Source organism: Euleptes europaea, chromosome 9 (genome assembly GCF_029931775.1).
Source record: "Euleptes europaea isolate rEulEur1 chromosome 9, rEulEur1.hap1, whole genome shotgun sequence".
In the NCBI taxonomy this organism is placed as follows: domain Eukaryota; kingdom Metazoa; phylum Chordata; class Lepidosauria; order Squamata; family Sphaerodactylidae; genus Euleptes; species Euleptes europaea.
The window spans coordinates 55,177,230-55,200,066 of NC_079320.1; the positions used below are offsets into that span (position 1 = coordinate 55,177,230).

Consider the following 22,837-nt stretch of genomic DNA (forward strand, 5'->3'; position numbering starts at 1 on the left):
AACTCTGGGGCTTTTTTCTGCAGTAGCATCAGCATTGTGGAATGGCCTTCCTGAGGACAAGTAAGGCCCCAGCTTTTATTAATTTCTGTCACTGCTGCAAAGCTGAACTGTTTTAAAAGGGCTTTTAAAAGCATAACTATATCAATCGGTGTGGTCACAAAATTATTTTTAGTTTTCTTTTTTAAATTAATTGTCCTCATTTTAAAAATAATTTTATTGTTACCTGTCATCTTCAGAGCACCAACTTCAGATCTGGCATTTTAAATATAATTTTAAATGTGCATTTTAAAATATAACCGTTCTAAAACATGCAGAACACTGAACTCCTACTCAAAAAAATTTTGTGTCTTCTTACCAAAAAGAAAAAGAAAAAAGAAAGATACATAACTCCCTAAAAATAGGAAGAATCAGCATCAACTAAATTGTAATTGATAAGCTGAACTGAGAAAAAAACATTTATCATTATCTTTGAATTCTTCACATTTTAATTATGTTCCTTGCTTGACATTTCATATATAATTCGGACACAGAAAAGCTGAATAATAACTGTTAATGTCACTATCACCCAAAACAGTGTTCTAAGGTCCATGACCTTAGAAAGCTGTAGATCTGCTTAGGATTATACTCCTTATCACAAACTCATCAAGTTAATATTTACTTATTAGTTTATCTATTGAAATATTTCTGCCCCCTTCTAGGATTGCCAACTGTAGCTTAGGAAATTCCGGGAGATTTAGGGATGGCGTCTGGAGAGGGAGAGCAAAGTTTATGGAGGGAACTTAGCAGGGCAGTGTTGCCATAGAGCCCACCCTCTGAAACTGCCATTTCCTCCAGGGGAAACTTATCTCTGTAGAGGAGGCCAGCAGTAATTCCAGGAGAACTCCATTTCCCACCTGGATGTTGGCAACCCTAACCCCCACCTGTCCTCTTGGCTCATGTGGGATACAGTAAACTGGGATAGCTATCATTCAGAGGCATCATCTTAAATGCAGATATAACCCAATCTTTTAGCATCATCTACATCTGTCTCTTTGTTTAACTGCCTTCCTGAAATTATATCCCAGCCATGATGTCCACCATACCCGGATAAGAATTTTTAGACTTATTGCTGACTTTGTCTTGTTCATGTTCTCAGTGAGACCCAATTCTGCAAAGATCCTAAAGGATTCAAAGTTTCATAGAGGTACTGGATCTTTGTAGGGACAATTATTTCTAAAGGGAGCTCTTAAATTGTTACTTTTCTGGATTTATCCATGTAAAGCATATCTGAGATTAATACTAATTCCTTCGGGTAAAGATAACCTATAACTGTATTTCAGAAAGACAGACATTTCATGGCATCAGTGTATTTTGAATGAAAATCCTTGGGGAAGGTATAGGGCTCAGTGGTATAGCATAGGATTTGCATTCAGAAGGCCCAGGTCCAGTCCCTCGCTTGTCCAAAAGATGTCAGGTAGCAGGTATTGGGAAAGACGGTCTCTGTTTAAGACTTAAGGTTCCTACTCTGGGTTGGCAATTCTGGGGGAGGCAAGGTTTGGAGAAGGGAGGGACCTCAGTGGGGTATAATGCCATAGAGTCCACCCTCCAAAGCAGCCATTTTCTCAAGGGGAACTGACCTCTTTCATCTGGAGATCAGTTGTAATTTCTGGTCTCCTGGAGATCCTGGAGGTTGGCACCCCTACTAAGACCCCAGGCTAAATAGGTACTACTGAACTAATTGGATGAATGACCTGACTATAAAGCAACTTTATATAAAGCATATGTATCCATAAGCCCCATCTAATTTAATAACAAATATAGTTAGATTTATTTTGATTTAAAACTTACAAATAAACTTACAAATAAAGTTTTTAACTAATGAAACAGAACATAAGAATTTATGCAGTGCTGTGTTTATCATCAGCAGTTACACAACACAAAAATAATTTTAAAATATTTTAAGTTACAACTAAATTTTGCACACTGGTAAGTTAAGAACATAACAAAAGACCGACTGGATCAGACCAGTGATCTATCTAGTCCAGCATCCTCTTTCACAAAGAAGCCAACCAGTTGCCCTGGAGGGCCAAACAAACAGGGCATAGATGCTGAGGGCCTCCCTGTTGTGGCCCCCTAGCACTGGGTTTCAGAGATTTACTTCCTCTAAATATGAAGGTCCCTTTACTTACTACGGCCAGTAGCTTTCTATATAAATGCAAAGTTACTAGGGATTTACTAGAAACATTGAACTATTATCTAATGGATTCAGAAGAATTCCAAACAACCCTTTATATTCACTCTGCCAAGATGTATTGGGAGGGAGGAGGGGTTGGTATTTTTAGTTTCTTTTGTAGCAACAGTACAGAAGCGAAGTTGCGAAAGGTGAAGCAGGGACTTACATGGTAAAAACATCAATAGTGTCCCCAGCAGCTCTTGCCATGTCAAAATAGGTCTGAAGAATGTTGACAGTTCCCGAGAGTGCTTCATGACCACAGCCACAGAAGAGTGCGACTCCAGCATACAACAGGATGGTGGCGATCAATGAGGCATAGGGAATGCCCCCCAAGCACTTGATGCAGCACTCAAAGCACCCTGGACAAATGCAGAAAATGAGATCACGTTAACACATTAACATTTTTCCCTGTCCCAAAGCTAATCCGTGTTTTTTGTAGACACGGACACAATACATGCCCTTTTTGTAAACATGAGTCCGCAGGGTCTCTCTTAAGTATGAACAGGGTTCTGAACCTGGGGGGAAAATATTTAAAATATAAAAGATCATTTTGTTCCAGTCCTATGTGAATTATTAACACAGATTGATTCTTCTGATCTATATAATAATATTAAACATTGAGCACGAGCCAGTTCCACACTGTTTATGGTAAGACACTGAGAGTAGAACAAAATCAGAATATTTTTGTAGCCAAGGTAAACTGGACAAGAGTCGCTAGCTATTTGGTGTATACCGTATATACCTGTGTATAAGCCGACCCGCGTATAAGCCGAGGTGCCTAATTTCTCCCCAAAAATGGGGGAAAATTAGGCACCCGCGTATAAGCCGAGGGTCGGCTTATAACCCCTCCCCCCCGCAGGCTTACCTGGGCTCCCGGCGCAGGAGCAAGCAGCGCGGACCTGGCGGCGGCGGCGTCACAACCGGGTGAGGGCCGGGGCAGCCTCCCTGGAGCTGCAGAAGGCCGCCCCAGGCCGCTCTCGGCCGCTAGAAGCGGCGGCGCGGCCGGGCGAGGGCCGGGGCAGCCTCCCTGGAGCTGCAGAAGGCCGCCCCAGGCCGCTCTCGGCCGCTAGAAGCGGCGGCGCGGCCGGGCAAGGGCCGGGGCAGCCGCCCCAGGCCGCCCCAGGCCGCTCTCGGCCGCGAGAAGCGGCGGCGCGGCTGGGCGAGGGCCGGGGCAGCCGCCCAGGCCGCTCTCGGCTGCCAGAAGCGGCGGCGCGGCCGGGCGAGGGCCAGGGCAGCCGCCCCAGGCCGCCCCAGGCCGCTCTCGGCCGCCAGAAGCGGCGGCGTGGCCGGGCGAGGGCCGGGGCAGCCTCCCTGCAGCTGCAGGAGGCCGCCCCAGGCCGCTCTTGGCAGCCGGAAGCGGCGTGGGCCTGGCCGCGGCGGCAGTAAGTTCCCCCCTCCCTCCTCCCTCCTCCCCCACTCCTCCCCCCTCCCCTCCCCTCCCCGCGTATAAGCCGAGTTCGGCTTATACCCGAGTATATACGGTAAGTACAAAGTACGGATAGCCATGACTGCCAGTGGGAAGAGGCAGGTCCAGTTTAGGTGACCGCAATGCATAAGCCTTATCTACCCGAAAGAGCCTAGATGATCTCATCAGACTCTACAGAGGAACAAAACATGCACTACATGACCACTTAATGGCAGCATGTCACAATGTACATGAACCTACTTCTTTACTGGCTATCTATCAGTGGTGGCAGAAAGAAGAAGAAGAAAAAGAGTTGGTTTTTATATGCCGACTTTCTCTACCACTTAAGGCAGAATCAAACCGGCTTACAATCGCCTTCCTTCCCCTCCCCACAACAGACACCCTGTGAGGTGGGTGAGGCTGAGAGAGCATGACTTGCCCAAGGTCACCCAGCTGGCTTTGTGTGTAGGAATGGGGAAACAAATCCAGTTCACCAGATTAGCGTCCACCGCTCATGTGGAGGAATGGGGAATCAAACCCGGTTCTCCAGATCAGACTCCACCACTGCAAACCACCATTCTTAACCACTACACTACGCTGGCTCTCAGGAAGTGCAGTGTGTCACTTGACATATCATGTCGGATTCTTTTTTGCACTGTTTCAAATTTTTGTCGTTTTAGTCCTATTACATTGTTCTTAAATCTCTTATGCCATTTGATTACATTGTTTTACACCATGTAATCAGCCTTGAGTCTCAATCAAAAAGGTGACCTATCAATAAAGTAAGTAAATAAATAAATGCAGCAGAGCATGAAAATGAGGATTGCCCATTCTGTAATGTTCTTGGGTAAAGGAGGATTTAAAGGAGGATTCCTAGCAATCTTGTTTTGCACCTTTATAGACATATAAAAAGGGGGAAATAAGCAATGACAACTATATACTTCCAGATCTCACTGTGTGTTTCTTGCTAATTAAACCATCTACTACAATGTCAAGATCTCAATTCATAAAACCGGGTCTACTCATGTGAACGCTATGTCTAGAAATCACTCACACAGAGAGAGCAATATCTGCCTTAGATCCAATTAAAAGAATTGTACAGGATTGCTTAGTAGACACCAGCCATTCATCAGTCCCTCAATAAAAATGAGTTAGCCTGTACTTTCCATCTGTGAAACAGAACAATTACTATACATCATGAACTCCTGATGTCCATTCCCTGCCCATCCTATTTATGGCTCTCTTCCACACACCCTGCCCTGGCTCCTTACGCCGGCTGTCACATCGGTTCTTCAAGTAAGATTTACTGTAGTATCTGTGAGCTCCTGGAATTGACCCTGGAACACTAGGTCCAGACTACTCCGATGAGGTGGAACTGATGTTGTTTGAACTCTCCTAATGTTTTTAGCTGTGTCACATAATCTAGCTATAATGGACTAAGCATGTATGAGGATGCCATTTTGTTTTGTTTTGTTCATTTCTTATTATTTATTTCCTTTGTTAGTTTCCCCACTTCATTCATTTTGTTTACACTGTGTTATTTCCTCAGCATTTATGTACAAAAACAGGCATCATTTTTTTTCTCAGATTTAATTATTTTGACTGGGGAAAGGTGATGGAAGTTTCATCTTGTGACTTCAGTTTTATCATCTTGATGTTGTTCTCGTCTTCAGTTTCCGATCCTTCACATACTTCACCATGTATTTTAAAAGAACTAACTAACAACTTCACCCATCTCCAACCAACAAGTATAGCCATGCTTCCTTAACTTATTGCAACTACAGTATGTCCAGCGAGATGGTTAATGAGTCCAGGGATTTCTGTATTTGCTGAACTGATTCATATTTCTATCATTTGAACTCAATTTTGGATGAACATCAAAGCCACACTGAAAGCACCAGACTGGTAAGACCAGTGATCCATCTACTGCAGTCACTTGTTTTTGGCATCCACCAAATGGAAACTGCCTTACTCTCAGTACTTGAAAAAGAAAATGTCACACAGACATGATGGCCACAATCCAAAACACAGCAAAGAGCACATAATCCCATTGAAATCAATGAGTCTAAGCACACTATTTATAGCCAGTTACTGTCATTTTAGAACACTCCTAAGAAGGCAAGATGACTCCATGCTTTTAAATGTTATCAAATTCAGATGTCCAACTAATCTAACTTGAGTTTTTATACTTTGCATGCCTGCTTGGGTCACCAAATTACTTCAGAGGAAGTACACCAACTATAACTTAACACTTGGGGTGTTTCTTTCAATGTATAAATTACAGCACAGTGAACACATGAAAGAAGACTCTTTCTTTCTTGATGTTCTCCGAAAACAAAACTTGTGGCAAACTAAATAAAGGACACCTTTACTACTTCTGTGTCTCCCTGAAAACAGTGAAATAACAACCATGCCTGAGCTGGGCTCTCCGTTGCAAAACTCTCATAGGGTTGTAGGTTAATTATCAGAAATGTGATTTCAGTGCTCTGATGACCTGAGTTGAGATGAATTCTGCTAATTAAATGCCCAAAACAAATCAAACACACACATATCAAAACAGAACTTCAGTTGTTTGGAAGACTCCAGGCCAAAAATGAGGCACTTTCTCTTATCTCTGGTATCAGTTGTTAAGTGGCATTCTAATAAATGGAATACATTGCTTCTTAATAGTGTTTGCTTATTTGCAGGCATCTGTCACCATTATGAAGATGTAGGAATAAAATCTGAACTTTGAGTTTTGTCTCATATCCCTTAAAAATAAATGGGAGAGAATTTCGATAGCTTTATGGTATTATTATTCATTTATTGACAAAATGCATACCTGGGTTCAGATCTGCATTACTATTACATTAAGAACACTGAATTGTTCCACTCCCCCAATATTTACATTTAGATGCTCCTAAATGATGCAAATATGTTTCAGCTCATATTCTCTAACAGCTTGTATTTCCATGATACATCTAACTAGGGGCATGCAATCAGATTTATATAAAATGCTGAGTTATTAAAACAAACTATATTAGTAAACTATTCTGGAATTGTTTGTTTAAATCTGAGTTGCATATTTATTTCATTAGTTAGAGTTAGTTGCAACTGTATAAGGTTGTTGGAAACATGGGTTGCAAACTGAATTTAGTACAACATATGGGGTTTGAGAGGGTTGTATCTGGGTGGATTATATGTACAGGTAGAGAATCCCTTATCCAAAAATCCCATATCCGTAATACTCCAAAATCCATAACTTTTTTTGAGCTGACGGAGCCATGCATTACTTACTGTGTTTTTGCCAGTGGCTATGAGTTTTCCCGCCTTCTAAAGGCACGGGCTAGAAGCCCCTTAAAGGTGCAGGGCTTCACTCTCTGCATCAAGCTCCATCCCTTCCAGGCAACAGCAGTCCTTTATGGGACTTGCTCATGAGGAAGCCCATTCAGGCTTGCAGCCTTGGCAGGCCCAGCAATGTCCTTTTGCCCCTGCCCAGTTTCGGAAGCCCTTCTGAGTTGAAGGAGCCGCCTTTCCCCACAGCACTCAGGGTCTGTCCACTGCCATCCCCCCGTCGAGGATTGCTGCACCCCACCTAGCGGGCGATCCAAGCAGGCAGCAGATGATCAGGCTTGGGGGTTCACTGGGGTAGGGCACCCTGCTTCTGGGGCGCCAGCGGATCAAAAGCCACGGCATGTCACAGGCTCTGCTGGTGCTCCCCTAGCACAAGTGCCTTGTACATCCAAAATCGGGAAAAAAAATCCCTTATCAAAGCACTTCTGGTGCCAAGCATTTTGGATAAGGGATATTGTAATACATTAATAGGAGGAATATGGAATGTTCAATGACCCACTACTAAGCAAGGCCCATTTTTATTTAAATACTGATATGAGTACATGTATTAAAGTAATGTATTAAAGTAATACGAAGTTGGTCTCATTGAACAGCTTTCATTATCCACACTCAGGCCAGCCAGTTTACTATTCACTATTATAATCTGAGTTTCTATCTGGAAGTGAGCCTATCTCAGAGGTGCTTTACATGTGAAATCTTGCTCTGCATAGACATAATGAAAGACCTGTAGGACAGAATGTACTTGCAGGCATGAAATGAAAATTATGTATTTCAATTTTTAAAATGTAAATGTGATTGGTGGTATGAGGTTTTCCTGTGATCAGAGAATTATTCTTTTTATGCCATATTCTTATATCAATGAAATTCAATCATCCTTGGTCTTTATAGAGACTAGAAAGGAAGAACCTAGGCTTCTACATGTTCTGAGGTGAACTGCACCAGAGTTAGACTAATTTACACATTAGTGATCCACTGATATTTAGTTGCAAAAAATCATATATCTAGGGAGACATTTCAGATTCCTGGGTGAGGGGAAAAATTTTACTGAGGAAATTTTACTGAGGGGAGATATTCAGCAAGTTTTAAAGGCTGGCTTTTTGATTATTCAAAACTTAATGGCACTAAGCTATATAGTTTAGAGTAACGGTTGTGTGACGTTTATTACTTCCTTGCCTCGTAACCACCACAGTAATGTTATGAAGACAGACAAAACAGTTGCTCTTCTTAACACAAAACGAATCAGACCTCTGGCATGCATGCCTGGTAAGCAGGCCCATTTAAATGCTTATGGCTTAAGTAGGGTCAACAACCTCCAAGTGCAGCTTGGAGATCTCCCAGAATTACAACAGGTGACAGAGATCAGTTCCCCTGGAGAACATGGTTGCTTTGCAGGGTAGACTCTATGGTATTATGCCCCACAAAGGTCTGCCCCCAAACCCTGCCCTCTCTAGGCTTAAAGTTGCCAACCTCCAGGTACTAGCTGGAGATCTCCTGCTATTACAACTGATCTCCAGCCCATAGAGATCAGTTCACCTGGAGAAAATGGCTGCTTTGGCAATTGCACTTTATGGCATTGAAGTCCCTCCCCTCCCCAAAACCTGCCCTCCTCAGGCTCTGCACCTAAAATCTCCTGCCGGTGGCGAAGAGGGACCTGGCAGCCTTACCTAGGCTTCACCCCCAAAATCTCCAGGAATTTCTAAACCCAGAGCTGGCAACCCTAGCTATAAACATCCAATGTGAGGAACCAGTGAATTGACTAGAAATTGACTAGAACCTATGGAGACATCATATGTAAGGTTGCCAGGTCCCTCTTTGCAACCAGCGGGAGGTTTTTGGGGCGCAGCCTGAGGAGGGTGGGGACTTCAATGCCATAGAGTCCAGTTGCCAAAGTGGCCATTTTCTCCAGGTGAACTGATCTCTATCGGCTGGAGATCAGTTGTAATAGCAGGACATCTCCAGCTAGTACCTGGAGGTTGGCAACCCTAATCATATGCCATCTAAAACACCGCTTCCCTTGCCATGCCTTGATGGCACACCTGTCTGTTTGACTGTTGATTGTTTAAAAATATTACTCACCTTGTTAATATTGTTGGGAGCTGGGCAAGATCATTATGAATGGGTGCTTAGAGACTTGACAAAGAACGTAAATGTTTCTTGGTAGATGGGTTCCTGAATGTGCAATTTACTGAGGGGTGGGCTCTGAGGCCTGATTTAAGCAGCATGCTGGCGAGCAACAAGAACTTACCCATGTGATCTTGCCTACCACCCATCGTTTAATTTAAACTGTGCTGCCGTTTGAGCAATGTTGCTATGTATAGATAGAACAATGTCTGATCAGGTTACACACAAAGTAGCTGACAGCCCAGTTTCAACATGCAAGAAACAGTAATTTTGCAACTTGAATTTGGACAGAACAAGGCAGAGTTAGTGGAGTTGACTGAGTTCACCGAGGGGAAATAAGTGGTGGAGGAGGGGGCTCTCTCCAGAATTCACTGCCTCCGAAACAATGTCTGTTTGCTCCCAATATGTTCTACTTGAATATTCATAAATAAGGCAAACATTACAAAGACATCATGAATCTCAGGGCAGCTCATCCAAAGGAAACTTAAGCTGTTAGCATTGCCTCTGGAATTTCCTATCACTCATAGAAGCGGAGCCGATGTGACACTTTAATACTCATTAAATTACAGCTTCACTCCAATGAAACACAACTTTTAAAAAACGTCAACAGAAAAGAAGCAATTTAATTGTAAATATGAATGACCATACGTTTTCCACTAAAATAATTTATGCCCTTACGTTACTGTAGAGTTTTAAAAAATCAATACATTCCTCCCATTACCATAACATAGGAAATGGGTAGGTAGGAAGGATGCGGTCAGAAAGTTTGTGGGTTTCATCTGAAAACTTAAGAAATATGGTTGCGCTTATTTTCTTTTTTAAACTATCCTGCTTGAAATACATAAGCCTTGGTGCATTCTGTACATTACTTCCTGATATGAAAATTAATCTATACTCAAACTGACAAAGTTTGTTTGTAAATTCAGCTTGTTTTTAAAATATAGAATATGCCCAAAGCACACCAAGAGTAGAAATAAATTAATCAATATGCTCAACAATTAATTGCACTGCATATATTTCCTTAAACTGAGATTTCTCATTTATGGGGCATTAACAGTTATGAAAATGCACAGAAAATTGGGTTGTGATTAGCTTTTATATGTTTGCAGTACATTAAGTTTTATTGCAATTTAAATGACACATCATATTCCCACAGCTAATAAACATGCAAGATATGGACATATAGCAGTGTCTGCATGTAAAGTAGATTAGCCAGCCACACTGCAAACATATGCTATAGTCTTAAAAACATGCAAAAATGAGTTATTGGAATTTGGCCATCTGCCTCACTGAACCTATCCTATAGATAAAGGTGCCAAAAGGAAAGACTGAAATTATCTTTCCTTTGTGGAACAGTGATCTTATTGGAAGATCAGATAATAATTCTATCTGTGTTAATCTCAGGGTCACTTACAGTGCATTCCTAAAGAGAGTTGCTTCAGTCTAAACCCATTCATTTCAGTGGAGTAACTCGTTTTAGGAATGCACTGTTCCTCACTCAACATGTCAGAAACGAAGTGGTACAATCCTCAGTTTGGGACTGTACCACCTCAATATTTATGTCAAAAGGTGTTTTAAAAAGCCACACACACATTAAAAAAATATTGCCACATTTTAAAAATGCATCCGAATGCTGCTCTGACTTTTGATCTTAGACATTTTATACTGGCAGGGTGGATTTTCCAACATTTAAAACCAATTTACATGGCCAAACAAAGTAGACAGCAGTCTATTATCATTGTGAAAATGACTCAGCATGGAAAGTAGTGACGCCTCTGCATCTGTAGGACTATTACCTGCACCTCAGGTTGGGCACTGCAGTGCCATCTGGTGAGCAAAAACTCACCACATAGCCTTGTAAGACAGTTAGCCCATCAGCAAGACAACTATTTCTGAATGACTGGAAACAAAGAAATGGAATTTCTATACCCTTTCAACAATTAAAAGCACTATTTAAAAAAACCACCATCAATTCGTGAATAATACAGCAAAGTTCACTGTACACCTGGAAGATATTTCCAGCAAAATTATTCATCTTTCCAAAATAAATTTTACAAAGCATTGAAATATTTATGCATTGATTTTTGCCTTCAAAATAGGGCAGACTGTCTTTGAGTTTGCATTTCTCTGGGCAAACACACAGTAGAAACCAGGTGATTCCTCAGTAAGGGTTAGAAGAGGCTGGAAAAATCCATACTCATGGGAACATTGCTTTTGTGGGGGGGGGGAGAACAGAATGAACCGGTTATGACATTAATGAAAATTAGTATGAGCAATAAACTTTTCCATATCTGACAAGATTATTATTGGAGTTTCATCATTATTCCGGCTGGATAGCCGAACAGTTCATTAGAAAAACTGTTTCTATTGTGTATATGTTCCATGTTTGCAAAATGAGAGAAAATATAAAATGAAAGGGTCACTAAAGAGTCACTAAAGAGGAAGAGACTGTAAAAACAGGCTGCTCACCAGCAATGGATATCCCTCAAATAATTACCTGTGCAGTGAAATATATGTGGTTCTGCACGAGTGTTGAAGCAGCTCCAAAACATTCTGGAGCTCAAGACAAAAACAACACGGTGCCCAGATTCTGTCCCCCAACACACTTTTTTGCCTCTCTGTGCATGGGCCCAGGGGAGAGGTGAATGTTATCCTGCTCATTTCGTTCAAATCTTCTCTCGACTTCCCAATACAGAATTAAAAGACTGATTTTGCTACTACACACTTCTAGCTGATTCCCAGCTATTAGTAGATGTGCTCAGGAGCTTTCAGGGTGGCGTGATTGACAGCTTGCCTAATGAAGGCATAGTCTAAATGAGACAATTAACCATGTTCTCAGTTGTGAGGTGAGGTCTGGCATGAGTACTTTCCATATCTGTGGATTGCTGCTAAGGTTAATTTGTGTTGCAGGGTCTAAAGTTGTTGTTGTGTGTTTTTTTATTTCCTTGGCGCTCCAGAGGTTTTAAGTCATTACAAGGTGCCTAAACAAAGTTACAAATGAAAGGAGAACCATAAACACGCACGGTTAGATAGTCACCATTCTTTCGGATGTTCTGGAATCAGAACTCAATGGTGCAAGATACCAAAAGCCTCGTTTCCACCTCCCAACATCTCCCACAAATTTCCAGGAGGGACCTGGCAACCCTACCCCCACCCCAGGTAGCCTACTTGTTCTCTACAGGTTTTACAGTGTTTGAAGAAAGGCCACTGGGGTGGTACACAGATGAGACACACCTACAGAAAAACAAAAACTAAACGAAGCCCACTACAAACTCAACTCTTTTTTTTAAGGGACGAGAGAGATAAAAGTAATTGGGTTAAATCTTCAGAGAGCAGAATTGAGATGCTGACAGAACAGTGGTCAGAAGAAAACTGGCCATTCAGCCTCATCCTGGGGAAGGGATGCTTTGACTGAAGATCTAGAATGTTCTGGGGCTGTTTCTGCCCTGGCACAGAACCCCACATGTGAAACTGCACAGAGCCCATGAAGAAACTAATAAAGCATCTGTCCTTTTTCAGAGCAGTCGCTTCATGGATGACGATGACCACATGTTCAACTACAGTGAGGGACAATTTAACAGCAGAGGTTTAATCAAGCCCCGAATGGGCTACCACACATACACGGTGGGCTGTGTGGAGGCCGAGTACAGTCTCTCTCTCATCGGGCTTAAAATAAAAGCACAAGACACATGCAGGTTCCCCATCCCATACTGTGTTTTGCTGAAAGTTTCTGCATCTGCTTACATATATAACGTAAAGGGCCCTGTTGTGAAACAAGCAGAAGTTATGCAAAGCAGTTCTTGAGTCTCAGTACAGCAAGCTGTTAGTGCTTAAAACTCCTAAACACACACACACACACACCCTGTCACTTTACCAAACTGGTGAAGATCATTCAAAAAATAAGGGGCAATTAAGCAATGATTTTAGAAGTTACCTTTTCCATAGTTCTTTCAGCAATTTAGTTTGTTTCCTATTTAAGTAACTAGCTTTTTTACATAGCTGCATTCCTGATTCACGAATAGAACTGAAAATCCAGCTTCCATTCCATTATCTGAAAATACGCATCTGGCAATTTATGAGGAGTCCCTTTTTTCTCTTAGCAAAGGGCCTTTTGCACACACCAAATCCTCCTAGCAAAACACTATATGTGGAATGTGCCACCTCCAGCCTCATTTCCCTCATTTCTGCTCTCTACACAGATTTAGAGGGAAACAGTTACAAAGATCAATTCAAAATAATGAAATGCCAGTGAGAAAAATCCCCATCAATTCCATCAGTGCACGATGCTCCAGTAAGATATTGCAGATCCCAGTTATCTGTTTACAAAGCATTGTCCATCCATTCTTTGGAGGGAAACTGCATCTAGTATGATTTGGCAACTACCAATGAAAGTAAGTACAAAATAAAAATGTAAAATATGAAGCTGCCGTATAGAGAGTTGGTGCATGGGTCCGACTTGCTTGGCATCATTGGCTTTGATTGACAATTATTCCCCAGTTTCTCAGCCATAGAAAGGTTCATTTCTAACACTTGTTGCCTGAAATAGTTAAAGGGGAGATGCCAGGGACTGAACCTGAGCCTTTCTTCATGTGAGGCACGGGCTCCATGTTTGAGCCAGAGCCCTTTCCTAAACCACAGACCTACAAATACCACTGTTGTCAGCTCGGAGTACTAGCAGCTCTCCAAGATCACACACACACATACATGAACCTTTATTGGTATAATAACCATATTGGCAGATGCATTTGTACAGGCGTCTTAAAAGAAAAACAATTGTGTTCCATCATGAAATGAGAATCGGTTAAAATCAGTATATAACTAACATTAAAAAGGATCTCCTCATATTTCAAGCTAACAAAACCATCTGGACCCATTAATAACAAATACACGAATACATCTCTATGATCACCATTCTTGTCCTATACCATCATTCTCTCTCTCTCTTTGTCTTTATGACAATTGCAAGAAATTCAGCGACATGCTCGATGACTTCCGGGGATTTATCAAATAACAATTTGATACTCTTGTCTGCTGAATTTTTTGGAACTTGAAGGTGAGGATTAATCAGTTGTAAATGTTGTTGAATGAAAAATGGACAGCACAAGAGGATATGATGGATAGAGTCTGGTTCTTTAAGAAGACAACTACAAAACCTTTTCTCACATGGTACTTTCTTATATCTGCCACTAACCATAGCTGAAGGAAATATATTCAGCCTGGCCAACACGAAGGCCCTACACTGCTGGGGAAGAACTAAATTTGAAAAAGACTGGGCCATGACCTTCTGTGTGTGAGGCCAAAAGCACATGGTGAACAGGTCTTGTTCGCTCCAGCAACTATTGTTCAATATCCCAGATCCTCCATTGAATCACCTGGAGGATGTGGGTTTCTCCAGAGTTGGCCATGGCCTCCAAATCAAAACCTATGGAGTGGATTTTTTGTAAAATCAAATGTGACTCTCAGAGATCTTAGGCAGCGGTTTTTCCCGGCCCTGCTAACCAGAGGTCCTTTGTACATGGAGAGGTGGGGGGGATTTAACCTGAGATGTTCTGCACACACAGTTTGTGCTCTGCTCATCAACTATGTACTCTCTCCTTGAGTAACACACTGAAACAGTGGCAACCCTTGTAGTATTTGTTTTCTTTATGTCATTTTCTTTGCATTAAATGGTTAAACATAATGCTTGGGGGTACCTAAAGCATTACACAACAACTCATGTCATTTAGCCGTACAGAGAGTAAAGGAAGCAGCTAAATAGCTACATGGCATGGTGTCTTTAAACCATTGAAAGTGAACAAAGAAGCCACAGCTACTAGGGCAGCCTGGGAACTACAGCTACATTGGTAATTGCAGCAGCAAATCAGTAGCACTTACATCACATCAAACCATTTTTTTTGCTGGTAGCAGAGGAAATTCCTGCCTCCCAGCTCTTTTAGGATTCTCAGCTGGCACAAATTACCTACATGAAAGCTTAACTGGCTATTGTGAATTCATATAAAGGGACACATTTGTTAGGCTTTTGCATTATTATTTTTTCCAGTAGAAGAACATGGAATGGTATTCTGCTTTCTGATTCCAGAACGCATGAAACACCACTCATGAGTTCTAAAAAGATGGAGGCTAGATCAGAGAGGACGATTCTCAATGCAAATTCATGTTCACGTTAATTAATAACTACCATTTTAGAATCTCCCTCATAATATAAACTTCTCTGTAATGCTAATCTGGCCCTCAGGAATGGCCACCTAGCCCACTCCTCACCATTATCAGCAGGTATGAGTCACACTTGCCACCAAGGTAACTCAATAATTTGCACCGAGACACATCCTTCCCTTGCTGTTTCATCACTGGGATGAAGAGCTGGGATGAAGTCAGAAGAGCTGACTTATCCAATGGCAGCTTGGATTCTGACATTTCCACCAATGGGATCGCAAATCATAAAGGTCACCAATGAGCAGCAGGATCCTGCCCAATGACACTGAGGATCCTAATGCTGCACCAATTCCAGCCAATAGCTCTGCTTCCCTTATCCGAAATTCAGGTGCATAAAAGGAATTGCCAAGCCCTCCATCTTTGCTCGTTATTTCTGCTCCTGATCTACCTTCCACCAGTGTCACTGGAATTCCTTGTTCCACTTCCCTTCCTGAAAGGGAAGTGTCTCTACCCATTCCCAACTCTTAGCTTTGTCCCTCCCTGCTCCTGGCCAGCCAGCCCTGCAGCCTGCTGGTCTTCGACCACAGCATCTCCACCAGGCTTTTCCTTCTTATCCTGAAATAGGGTTGCCAGGTACTCCCTGGCAACTGGCAGGGGGTGGGGGAAACTCACCGGCAGCAAAATTAGGCATAGACCTCTGTCATCAATAATGCCGCAACATCACTTCCAGTGTGCACCAGAAGTTATGTCATCATGTTACCAGCGCCATGAAGACACTCTGGTATTTGGGCAAAATCTCTATGGTAGAAGCTGTTTTTTGCCCAAGCACCAGAGCATCCCCATGGTCATCGGCAACATGACATCACTTCCTGTGTGCGCTGAAAGTAATGTGTTGCTGGTGATGAGCCCTAGGCCTCAGTTTGCTGCTGGTAAGTCCCCCCACTGGCTGGCTGAATGGCACCGGTAGAAGGAGGCCCAAAGCGGGGGATCCCATGCCCCTGGTGGGAGGTCTGAGAAGCCTATCCTGAAAACCCTTCCTGCATCCTCTTTACTGCCTCCTTGCCAAAATTACATTTTCCATGTGGCATTTTCATGTGTCATACCTGAAATAGTCAAAACGCTGCCCAAATTCCAACACTTTCCATTTCCAATGTTTACTAGTAAAGGTGGGGTGTTTTTTTTGTTTTGTTTTGTTTTACCCTTTTTCATTTTTTAAACTAAGTCAGATTTCTGTGCAAACTCTGGGGTACCCGTAGCTTTACAGTACCTTACACAAAGCCTGGGCTAGCTCCATTGTGTGGATTTCGGCTTCCAGTTGTTATGAAAAATACTGACTTACCTGCATACACAAGCAACTGAAATGAAAATGGAATTTTAATGTTCTGAGTATAGTATAGTTTAGATTATGTAACTCCACACACTGCCAAGCAAAGCTGCATCAACTAATGTTTGAAGGAACGTACAGTAATACAAGGAGAGCCAGCGTGGTGTAGTGGTTAAGGTGTCGGACTAGGACCAGGGAAACCCAGGCCCAAATCCCCACTCATGCTGAGGAAGCTTGCTGGGTGACCTTGGGCCAATCACATACTCTCAGCCACGACCTTGGCTAGTATTTGGATAGGAGACCTCCAAAGAATACTAGAATTGTGATGTGGAGGCAGGCAATGGCAAACCACCTCTAAACATCTCTTGCCTTGAAAACCCTATGGGGTCTCTAAAAGTCAGCTGTAATATCCAGAATTTAAATTGAAAGCCTCTACTTAGGGATGCCAACCTCCAGGTGGTAGCTGAAGATCTTCTGGGGTTACAACTGATTTCCAGGCAACAGATATCAGTTCACCTGAAGAAAATGGCCACTTTAGAAGGTGGACTCTATGGCACTGAAGTCCCGCTCATCCCCAAACCCCATCCTCCTCAGGCTCCACCTCCAAAATATCCAGGTGTTTCCCAACCCAGAGCTGGCAACTCTACCTCTACGGAAACCATCTACAGTAGACCTTCCTACTGCTGCCCATCCTTCCAGAAGTTGTTCTGGGCAATGGAGCAGGGACAGAGAACACAGTAGAGCAGGGGGTCCCCAACGTTTTTGACTCTCCAGACACCTTTGGAATTTTGAGGCAGGGTGGTGGGTACCAGTACAAAACGGCTGCCACAGGAGGTAGAGCCAAGCACACATACCTTGTGCCAGAGGAGGCAGAGCCAAGCACACATACACATATTAGAGGAAGGGGGAATGGGGAATATAACCCCATCCCAAAACAGAGAAGAAGCCCAGGCGAGGCTAACACACACAGAGAAGAAGATAACTAGTGGAGGAAAGGGGGGATAAAATACACACACATACACACACACTGGGGAAGGGAGGATGAAACACAAACAATTGTTCTGCCTTCACAATTGCCTTGCCTGAAGCAAATGGCGGACACTTGGGGTGCCACACTGGGGAACCCTGCAGTAGAGAGTGCTGACATGGACTATTATGAGCCAGGCCTCACCTGTTTGGGCTCAGCTCATAATGAGTTATTGTTTTCCAAAACTCATTTCTGAAAAAATGACCATTCCCAGTATCAGTGATGCTAAGGTTTCAAGGTATCAATGACCTCAGTGATTCTTTCTTGTCCCTATGAGACCCTTCCATTTTTTGCTACTAAATTCCGAGGATATGTTTCCTTTATTGCTGTTAGGTCACCAATGAATCACAGCAGCTATCCCTAAAAGCACGATTGTCCTAACTGGAAACAGAGTTTTAAAAAGAGGAGGAGGGAAAAAAAATGGGAGAGGGCCTACAAAATGATGTAAATTAATTCATATGCATGCAAACCCCATTTCTGTAGCACAGAGTATTTCTTACACAGGAGCACAAAGGAGCAGACAACTAGCTGTAATGGTGTTTTAAATTATATAAACAAACATTGCATTTAAAAGCCCATTTTATCGCAGCACAGATATTCCCCAAGGCTGTCCTCTTTTGCCCTACCCACTGCAGAGAAGACCTACTGACGTGGTACAACTAATGTAAGGAAACACTGTCACTTTCAGAGAATGTGTACTCCAACATTTCTAAAAATGTGCCATCAAATCACAAGTCGCACGTACTGAAGACAACGTGATCTATCTTCTTAGTGGATTTGGATGCTCTGAACTAATGCTCTGGCCAGAGCAGTTACAACAGACGAAGGCACTCCAAAACTGGGAAAGACAAACAGGATAAAAGAAGCAGCCAAAGAATGAAAAGCAGCTCAGCTGCAAAGATTAAAGTAGATTGGAATACAGCCATGGTGGTCACCAGAGAGCACAGAGGGGACATTCATCCCCGCCCCCTGCAAACTATGCAATCACAGGTGCAGTTATTATGCTGATTAGGTGTGGCTTTTGTGATTACGTGTCGGATTCTACACACCCTTGAACTTTTTGTTGCGCTAGGATTGTCTTATGTAGGGTTGTCAGCTCTGGGTTGGGAAAGTCTCAGTTATATTGGTCTGGAGTCTGGGGAGGGAGGAGTTTGGGGAGAGACATCAGCAGGGTATAATGCCACAGAATCCATGCTCCAAGGCAGCCTTTCCTCCAGGGGAACTGATCTCTGTGGTCTGGAGAACACTGGTAATTCTGGGAGATATCCAGGTCCCACCTAGAGGATGGCAACTCTAGTCCTAAGATTCACATGCCTATTGCATCCAAAGTAGTCTGTGCCCCATGGTGGCTCCCTGATTGTGCAATGTGTTCCCAAGCACAACCACAGCCAAGGCAAAGTTCACAATAGTTTTCCAACAGGTTTTCCCTTCTCATGGCAAATAAGGCTGATGCTTTCTGTTTATTTACAGTGGTAAAATTTTTAGTTTTCCAGTTAGTGCAGGCATCTTAAGCATGAGTTAGATTTACCAATGCTGGCTTGGGAAATTCCTGGAGATTTTGGGGTGATAACTGCGGGAGGCTGAGTTTGAGAAGTGGAGGGAGCTCAGTGGGGATGGGATTCCATAGAGTCTGCCACCTGAAGCTACCATTTCCTCAATAGGAACTGATATCTGTAGTCTGGAGATCAATTGTAATTCCAGGAGAACTCCAGAACTCTGGTTTGTGGGCTTCCTAGAGGCACCTGGTTGGCCACTGTGTGAACAGACTGCTGGACTTGATGGACCTTGGTCTGATACAGCATGGCCTTTCTTATGTTATGTTAAGGCCCTGCCAAGAGGTTAGCTGCCCTAGCATGAGTGGAAGAGGTAGCAAGAGATTGTTCTGCCAGGGACAGTACAGAGGGAGCTCCCAACTCAGAGATAATGGTGTTGTGGCCAGAAGTGGCAATAGTATCTCCCATAATCTGTGCTAAAGACCAGGCCTAGGCAAGCAAGAAAGACAACAAGCACTGTTTAGGGTTGCCAGGTCCCTCCTGGCAACTGGTTGGTGGGTGCGGGGGGACTTACCAGTGGTGGGGGGAGGCCTAGGCTGGTGGTGCTTCCGGCAACATGGCAACATCACTTTTGGCACACACTGCAAGAGACGTCATCGTGTTGCCAAAGATGTGGGATGCTCTGTAATTTGGGCAAAAACTGTATGGTTGGCTCCTTTTTACCACAGCGTTTTTGCCCAAGTACCAGAGAGTTCTGCATTGCCAGCAACATGATGACATCACCTCCCCTGTGTTCCAGAAGTGACATCGCCATGTTGTCAGCGATGTTGCTGCGTGGCCAGCCTAGGCCTCCCCTGCTGCAGGTAGGCAATGGGGGGGGGGGCACTGGGCTGGGTACAGGGAAGCCCAGGGGGATACCTCACTCCTGTTGGGGCCTGGCAGTCCTAGCACTGTTACATCCTCGCTCTAGTCCAGCCATTGGGCCTAGGAGCTCTGCTAAAATTAGCTTGTTCTATCAAGAGGCTCACTTGCTTCATACGTGTCTGATTTGCATTATATTCATTTGGTAAACTGCCTCAGGCAGATTCTCTCACATAAATATGTTCTAAATAAGTAAATAATTCATTGTCGGTGTGGCAGGATCCCTCAGAGATGAACAGGCTCCAGACACAGGGAATATCACATGCACACGCAAGCACTTACATAAATGCATAAAGTAAGGTTGCGAGCTCTCGTGCACCTGGGAAATCCAGCAAACCCGTTTGTTGCCCTTTGGCACCTGAAAGGCCAGCAAGAGAAATGGGGGGGGGGGGAGGAATAGGAAGCATGCACACAAACTCCTCCCTTTTACTTCTCTGCCTCTTACATTCAATATTATTCCATACTCTTGGCTCTAATGGAAATAGCAGTACTGAGTGCATTTTTTCTAAATATGACTAGCCCAGGCTAGCCTGATCTTGTCAAATTTCGGAAGCTACGTAGGCTTGGCCCTGGTTAGTATTTTGATGGGAGATAGTGTTGCCAGCTTTGAGTTGGGAAATACCTAGAGATTTTTGGAGTGGAGCCTGAGGAGGGCGGGGTTTGGGGAGGGGAGGGACTTCAATGCCATAGAGTCCAATTGCCAAAGTGGCCATTTTCTCGAGGTGAACTGATCTCTATCAGCTGGAGATCAGTTGTAATAGCAGGAGATCTCCAGCTAGTACCTGGAGGTTGGCAACCCTAATGGGAGACCACCAAGAGATACCAGGGTTGCTATGCAGAGGAAGGCAATGGCAAACCACCTCCTAATGTCACTTACCTTGAAAACCGTACAGGGTCACCATAAGTCAGCTGGGACTTGATGGCACTTCACACACACACACACCACACAGTATAAAACTGTCATATTGGAAAAAATATGTTTCATTCATCTTCTCCAACACCTCTTTTAAAAACATTTTCTGTGGTAGGTGAATTGCAAACAGTGCTCCCTCTCTTCAAGAAATCACCTAATGCTTGATTGAGTTTTAGATGCCAAGTGAAGACATTTCTGTTCTCCTGGGCTTTGGGTGATAATTTTTCACTATGGAGGCCAGAACGTTTGGGTACTTTTCAAAATAGAAAATTTTCATTTTTACTTTGTTTTATGCACTGCCACTGATACTCTGATTAATCACTGCTACTGTTTTAGATTGTTACTCCTGCTAGTTATATTTGTGTTTTTCTTTGATGGCTGTACTACTGTTGTTGTTGTTGTTGTTTTTTAGCATTTTACTAGACATTTTATATTTTGATTGTTTATTCCTATACTGAAAATGTGTATATATAAAGCAGGGAGTGACAGACATACCGGCATACAGATGTAAAAGGTGAGGCTGCAAGCCTGGGAGAAGACTGTTACCCATCAGGCCTTGGGCAGGAGAAGCATTCCTAGACTCACTCTGTATAAACCATGGTGTTGCTCAGGTCAGATGCCAAACAGCTGTGTGGGAAGGCAACAGCTGTTCATCAGCTGTTTGGCATGCCCTGTTTTTATGTTATGTTGAGTAGGGTTTTATCCAATTTCCGTTCTCTGCAGCTGATTTGTACTAGGCCTCTGGAAATTCTAGCTACCCCCTTGAGAAAAGCAGAACAAATTATAGCATGACCAATTCAACAGTACCAATATTTGAAGACCTTTCATTCATATTTAACTCACTAAGCTTCTCTCAGCTGGCTTTTTAACTTGGTTAGGCTTCTACAGACCATCTAGAGAACAACCAGACCTATTTCATTTTCTGAAAACAGGTGACAAGATTTGGCAAGGCCCTCATGAGGAAAGAATAATATTGGATGCTAGAAGGCAATATCAAAAGATGTCTAACATTTCCTGACCAGGATGGCCCAGGCTAACCTGATCTCATCAGATCTCAGAAGCTAAACAGGGTCAGCCCTGATTAGTATTTATATGGGAGACCACCATGGAAGTCCAGGATCACTAGATAATAGGGTTGCCAACCTCCAGGTAGTAGCTGGAGATCACCTGCTATTACAACTGATCTCCAGCAGATAGAGATCAGTTCACCTGGAGAAAATGGCCACTTTGGCAATTGGACTCTATGGCATTGAAATCCTCCTCAGGCTCTGCCCTCAGGCTCCGCCCCCAAAACCTTTCTCTGGTGGTGAAGAGGGACCTGACAACCCTACTACACACTTCTGAATGTCCCTTGCCTTAAAAACCCTACGGAGTCACGATAAGTCAGCTGTGAATTGATGGCACTTTCCACCAACAACCATGGGTATTATTTACAAAACTTAATTTGCATAACTTGCTTGGAATTTCACTTTTTATAACATTATGGGGGAAACGAGAAAAGGATGTTTGAACTGATAACATCTCTATTGATCCACAACATAATGAACTTCTTAGAAGCAAGCAGCAAGCCACTTCAATTGATTGACCTAAGCATTCACCACAAACTACTGCTCAATGAATATTGTTGCCTTCTGGGACTCCAAGGATGCTCCAGACTTCATCAATTCCACAGGCAAGCACATTCAGCACTAGAGGTCAGTATGCTATGAGAAACCATCATAATAGACCTTTACTGATTGCTCTTCTAAGATTATTTTCAGGTCATCTTGGGAATATCTGCAATATAACTGCCTTGTAATTGCTGACCTATGGGTTAAGAAGTTGGCACACTATTCCATTGCCACTAACACATTGTATTAATGTATTCTTCATATTAAACACATATACCATAAATGTCCCTCACGTGGGAAAAGACAATCAAGTAAACATTATTTT

The 22,837-nt window shown here is 43.0% G+C and overlaps 1 protein-coding gene across 2 annotated transcripts in view; it reads right to left on the reverse strand.

The window, feature by feature from the left end:
• Positions 1-22,837, reverse strand: part of GPM6A (glycoprotein M6A) — a 141,687-nt gene that overhangs the window by 35,254 nt on the left and 83,596 nt on the right. For both annotated transcript variants that reach the window (XM_056855974.1, XM_056855975.1), the window contains one exon: positions 2,379-2,571. In XM_056855974.1, the coding sequence (XP_056711952.1) occupies positions 2,379-2,571 (193 nt within the window). The remainder of the gene's footprint in view (positions 1-2,378; positions 2,572-22,837) is intronic.